Source organism: Macrosteles quadrilineatus, unplaced genomic scaffold (genome assembly GCF_028750875.1).
Source record: "Macrosteles quadrilineatus isolate MER2022 unplaced genomic scaffold, UCM_ALF_1.0 Scaffold_7__1_contigs__length_78375512, whole genome shotgun sequence".
NCBI classification, from domain to species: domain Eukaryota; kingdom Metazoa; phylum Arthropoda; class Insecta; order Hemiptera; family Cicadellidae; genus Macrosteles; species Macrosteles quadrilineatus.
This window is the reverse complement of record NW_026542600.1, coordinates 7,118,225-7,124,843: the sequence shown is the minus strand read 5'-3', so window position 1 is coordinate 7,124,843 and position 6,619 is coordinate 7,118,225. Positions and strand designations below refer to the sequence as shown.

The 6,619-nt window shown below is 34.5% G+C and overlaps 1 protein-coding gene across 1 annotated transcript; it reads right to left on the bottom strand.

Annotated features, from left to right (window-relative positions):
* Positions 1-5,478: 5,478 nt before the first annotated feature.
* Positions 5,479-6,156, bottom strand: LOC128997945 (probable small nuclear ribonucleoprotein E). The gene has a single exon (XM_054423794.1). The coding sequence runs from the start codon at positions 6,045-6,047 to the stop codon at positions 5,757-5,759; it is 291 nt and encodes a 96-aa protein (XP_054279769.1). The 5' UTR covers positions 6,048-6,156; the 3' UTR covers positions 5,479-5,756.
* Positions 6,157-6,619: the final 463 nt, after the last annotated feature.

The following is a 6,619-nucleotide window of genomic DNA, read 5'->3' as shown; positions in this document are numbered from 1 at the left end:
TTTGATAGTAAATTTTTTAAGTATATACCGTTCTTTGTATAACTATTTTTACTACCAGTCCAAGTAGGCCTATAGTTAATTATTCCCACATTACATTACTGACATAGTTTAGGTAATATAGACATCTTCATCCAAATAAGTTGTGAGATTTACAACTAAGAGCCTAAAGTGTCACGAATGTGTCACAGGATTGAAGGCAATGGCAAAAAATTGCCTTCCCTTTCCTGAAAAAGTTCACTAACACTTAACAAAGTTAGGTCCTGATGGTGAAATGAAATATTTTAACTTGACGATTGACAATTGAGTCTGAGGTTTGAGACTTTGTATAGAAGATATTGTGTAATACAATAATTTTGTAAAGCTCTAAAATAATGATTGTTCCAAACCAAACTGTTCAATACAGTTCCATTCATCCTGGATAAAAATGTTGAAAAATCTGCAGCAAACACATACAGTAATAGGTTTCAAATGAATCCTTGACATCTTAGGCACTGTTTATCATTTGTGTAGAGAACAAAAGTCACATGGAGTAAACACATTTTTACTCCCTGACTAAACTAAAATTCAGACAAAATAGAAATAATTTAAAGCGGTCTTGCTGATTTTCAACTGGACAAACATATTAGACATAAATATTAGCCAGTTCCAGTTGAACGGTGAGAGCCGAGTTCCTCGGTGACGTAGCTTGTTATCCTCCAGAATGAACTTAAATTTATCAACTTAGTCTGAAGACCCTGTATATTTACTGTTAATTTCACAGTGTTCTCTTGTTTTGTAGTTGTGCTATACAGTAGTCTTGATTATCCAACTTAAATTGGCCACGGACGGGAAATAGTAAGAATTTATTGCAATCATAGGCGCAACTAGTATGATCCTAAAAGGAGAGGGGGGTACCCAAGAACATTATTGAAAATTAGACCTGTTAACTCTGGTTTTTAATCTATTTAGAGACATTTAAACATATTTTTTAATTGTATCACGTTTTAAGGTCAAGAGGGGGTCAAACCCCAAAACATCCACCCTGGAACACCACTGATTACAATCATGTTGAAATAATACTCATACAGCCTCAGGTAGACCTATACTCTTATATTTGCACTTCAACTAAGACAAGAGCAGAGAGGTATGGAGGTATAAGGTTGACGAACTGTGTGGTATGCTAAAACAATCAGAATAACCAAGTGCAGGTGTCTAAAGCCTGGAACTATCCTGGATTGGCGAGCGATTTTACCGTACTGAATCGCCCCCTGTTAGAGGCAGATATGAAATAATAACCCAGAAGGTCGGATGGTCGAGACTTTACAATAAGTTACCTTTTATAAATGTACATGTGAAAATAAAAATTTATTTGGTCCACATATTATGTAACACTTAAGGACGGGGGAGGGTTTCGGCTTACCGTTAAGCAGCATTACGAGGAGGGGGTGGGGGTTTTCAAGTTTGTTACAGTAACGCAGTTAAAATCTTTTTTCCCCAAAGTGCCTAAATAATTATGTTATTTTATAAACAGTCTTTTAGGTAAAAATATTCATATAATGAGTAAACATTATTTTTTATTGTTTATTATTGGTCTGGAACTGATGTTTTAGTTCCAAAACGTCTTACCAACTACTAGCTCTGATCATTCATTCATAGAAGACATCAAAAATGGATTTGGTCAACCTAGGTTTTTAAAATACCATCGCAAATAAGGTAAATATGAATTTTGTATTGTTAATTTACTGTTAAGTAAATTTATTGTTCAGAAGTGCTAGAGTAAAAAATCACAAAAGAAGAATTGCGTTTAGTATGCAAATTGCTGAGATTTAGATAAATAAAAAGATAAACAAACTGTAACAGTTTGTTCTTAAATGTTTTTAGCGAATTTCCCTATAGGGAAGTAGCTATTACCGTAGGTGGCACGGTAAGACCTAGACCCGGGACCGATTTACTTTTTCATTTTGATGTCCCCAGAGGCCAAAAACACTATTCGTTCAAATTTTTATATATGTATTTATATATATACGTCCGTGAACGCGATAACTTGAGTAATTTTTGTCCGATTTTGATGAAATTTGGTTTAAAGGTGTAAAGCGGGATAAACTTGAATGAGTTCGCGAACCCGCACTATCGGACCATGGGAACGGGGCTTTACGGGGGGTTTTATGGGGTAAAAATTGGTTTTTCTCACTTTTGACCCTCAAAACACCAAATTTCCCAATTTCTCTTTAGACCTTTTTAAAGAGCTTAAAAAAACAAATAATTTAGTATATAAAAGTATTTTTGTTCGATTATTAGTAACGGAGAAAATTTAAAAAATTGTAAATTTAAAATTCCCATGTTATTCTTATGGAGAATATTGTCAAATGTTGTAGTTTGCTTGTTTATGGATATATTTTGATCAAACTTGGCAAATTTATTTATTTTGTACTAAGCTATCAATATTTTACTCAAAAACACACTATTAGTTTCCTTGTAGCAGCAAACCTAGGTACTCGTTAAACCTAATGTTATTAAAATATATGTAACTGAAAATCAATTCAGACAAATGGAAATTCGCTTAGTCGGCAGGTTTGCTGCAGCGGGGGTATTTTTATACCAGTTTAAAAACTTGTTTTGACTTAAGGAGAAAATTTCACCTAGATTTCATATCCCACAACCTTGTTTAAGAAAATATCTGACAGTGTTACATTACTGTGGGGAGGGGGTGGGTTTGGGCTTGCATTATACAGCGTCACAGGGGAAATGGCAAAAATCGTGTTACGTATTATGTGGACGTCCCCTTAGTCAACACGATTGTATTTGATTTTGAGCAATAAGTATAGACTTAAGTTACTATTAATCTAAAAACGACTTGCGGGGCTAAAGACTAAATTAAATATAAAAACACAAGTGTTAGGGTGGCCTTTATCACCATCCAATGCGTCACCTTTAACACCATAAGTCAATGTTAGCATTCTATGGTACTGGAGCCATAAAAGCGATTGTGTTTTTAGAGGCAAAGCCCCCTGAATTGGTTACAAATCACGTAAAATTAACAGACAAAGTACCTACCTGAGCTTTAGTCATTGAAACTTTAAGTGGTTGAGTTGCATAATTGTATAAGGGCTTGTAGCCTTATGTCCCCTAAATTTGGGAACATAAGCCTTCTCCTCGCCTTACTTAAAAAAAAACTAGTTTATTTAACACATGGGTATTTCTGTAGTATGACCACATAGTCATTATTCAAAGTAAGGGACCAGTGCTCAAGTGCATACATTTACTGATCAGTTTAAACGAAGCTACCTACCAACTAAAAATAGACTCTCATCATGTAGAACAATGCTAAATCTTGTCAACAAAGCTAATAGTTACTAATAGCTACTCACACAAAATAGAATCGCCTGGTACAGCAATGCTATAGGCTATTGACAAAGCTACCTCTCCCCTATCCCACGCATGATAGACTCGCCTATCGAAACTATTAATTTGTTAGTCTGAATCACTTTGAATGACGACAGGCATTGCAGGCATTCAAAAGTTAAAGTAATTTATTTAGCCAGATTGACAAATATGTTTGCATTGGCCTGGTCTTAACTAAAATTATTGCCTATTTCTTAAAAAATAAAATTATTGTTACCCTATCATTTGTTAGGAGTATTGCGATAGTTTACAAATTAATTTTCTGCAGAAGATGAAGAATTCTGAAATTCCACATTACTTATAGCCTAGGATTAAAATTTAGTAGTTTAGTAGATAAAAGAAGCTATCTTAGATACACTGCCTGATAAATCCAAAAACAGGTATGAGTTAGAGTAAGCTTCTATGTTATCAATTGGAGAAATTATGGCAAAATAGAAGTTAATGATTATGTTATGTAGGTAGTCTTTTTAACAAAAAACATAATGTGAAAACTTGATGCTGGTAGTATGGCAAAAATATCTTACGTCACTCTGGGAAGGAGTTAATGGTAGGTCCCCACCTAACATAGGCTACTAAACTTTTAAACATTTTTTTTTTATTTTGGCAGTTAAAGCTGCGGGACAGATGAGTGTTTGATACTCATTCTAGACCATAGCTTGGCGTAGAGGGGCTAAAAGCTACTCGTGAGATCTACGTAATGTTCACACTGTCTGTGCTGTCCATCTCTGGAAACATAGGACAGACCCGCAAGTAGATTCTTACTCAACTTTTGTGCATGTTTGTTGTAAAAATATAGGTACGCAACTTATTAGTTTTAAAATATTTTTAATCCCCTTTTAAGTTAGTAGCCCTAAGTTGTAGTTTTTAAGGAAACCCAGGGAAAATAGGACGGCAACTTGCCTAACAAACAGCATAGTTGATATGACGCTAAAAATAAGTAGGCCTAACTTAAAAGGCTTAGCATTTAGCAGTTGAAAATTGTACCCAGCTGTACTTTATCAATATGCATAAATAAATGGTACTGGTACCGCAACTGATCTTATTCAGAAAATGAAGCTACACAGGTCATCTCACTACACACACACACACACACTAGTCTACATCTAGACCAATATTGAGCTCAAACTAAGTTATGTAATCATACGAAATCCCTAATAATGTTCATTAGCAAGCAGTGGTTGTTATTTTCATTCTATTGTTCTAAGAAATTTACTAAACTCACTCAACAAGTGAAAACATTTGTTAGTTAGGTTATTTTACCGTATGCAGAGTACTTAGTAAGCTTCATCGGTACTTTCCTGTTAAAGGGAACATTCATTATTATCGATATTTTATTTTACGATCCGATATAGGCCTTTTGATATTGATGGATTGAAACATAAGTTAAATCAGCTGACAACTACGATAAATAAATATTGTTCAGTACCTATCAACAAACAATTTAAAAAGATATTTATTTAAAAATTTATTTAAATGAAACTGTTCTAGGCTATAATGAATTTGTGAGTATAGGTCAGTTGTCAATTTGTAATTTAAATAAACTTACGTTTGAAGATATTAAGCTAAAACAGAAGGAATGTGGGTTGTAAAGTAAAACAAAAATATCGAAAAAAAATCATCGATAATAATGAATTTTCCCTTTAACATGAAAGTACCGGTACCGCTTCATCAAGCTAACCTCCAGGGCAGAAGTAAGGCCTGACTTATTTTTGTAATTTTACAATATAAAGTTATGCTTAGGTAGGTAGTTTGCACGGTTATTTCCACTGTAATTCCAATTCCAGGAGCACAAAATTTGTCTGACTAAATTAAAAGAGGTAATAACTTAATCAAGCCGGTTCTTTTAGTCCCTACTCAAGTTAAGTATGTAACTTAAGTTAGTTAAGGTAACTTCTGAGTAACGGTAGTTATCATTTAGGGACTAGGGCCTATGTCACAAGTAATTTAGGCTTAGAAGCATTTGAAAATGATTATTTAAATTCTTCTAATATCCTTGACCAGATAAATCTAAGTAACCTACGGTACCGTAATAAACTTAGATTAATATGCAAGTTATCTGTTGTGGGCATTAAAATGTGTCTAATAAAACACAGCAGGTAATTTTAGATAATTTATATTGCAAAAACTTAGAAATCCTACGCCTATGTTTTCACTTAATTGTGGAAAGAACATAAATAGGCTACCCTAAATCAACATAGAGTTGTACAAGAAAATAATTCAACTTGTAGCCTGTTTACCTTTTCAGTATTTTCACTGAAAATTGGAAACACAATATCAAAAAGTGTAATGTACAAGAACACTTTAACACAAGAGTTTAGAATTTAATGTTCGCCTAGGCTAGCGCTCAAGTGGAAAGCCTAGGCCTTGGTCCAAGACTAATTCAATGAAACACCTTCCGGATGGACGTTCTGAATTAACGAAATATTCTCTCCTTTCAGCATGATTCTTCCCAACTTCTTCCTCTTGCCACTTTTCACATAATGCTCCTCTGCTTCATCTAGAACTAAATTCATGTACTCATCGAAGCCTACAATGTGTCCCTCTATTTTCATGGTAACATTTTCATAGAGCCACACTTCAACCCTTGAACGGTTTTGAAGAAATCTGAAAATTAGGTTTATGGGTTGCACCATAACCTTTTGCACTTTCGGAACTTTGTAAGACATTTCGTACTATTGATATTGATCGTAATAATAGAAGACAAAACTCCTGTCAACCTTAATGCAACAAATCTATGCCGAATGTCAACACCGAAGCTGATGCATGCATAGCATGTACAGCACGCTTTTTAAAATTGAGGTTAGTCCAAGTCGAAGTCGGTTAGTCAGTTTGTTTTGTTTGTTAGTAGGTTAGTTCTTTTTTTTTCTGATTGCCTATAAGGTAGTCTGAGTAGTTTTATCCATGAAATTACGATGTTCTCTGTTGTTGTCCATAATAACAAACATGTTCATTTTAAAAGAGAAAATAATGTTTATGTTTACCGGATTTTTAACGTCCACCTAATAGAGATGGGCGTTATTTAACATAACAGGATGAATAACAGTGTTGCGGCTCCGGCAACGTTATTGCGGCAACACGTTGCCGAGAACTCCCTGTTATTCTAATAACGTATCTATCCACACCACGTTGCAGGAAAGCCGCGCGGACAACGAATTATTACGAAAACGAAAACATACACTATGCACTGCCGTTGCCGCAACGCTACCAGAGCAACGATAACTTCGGAAACGAACTAGAA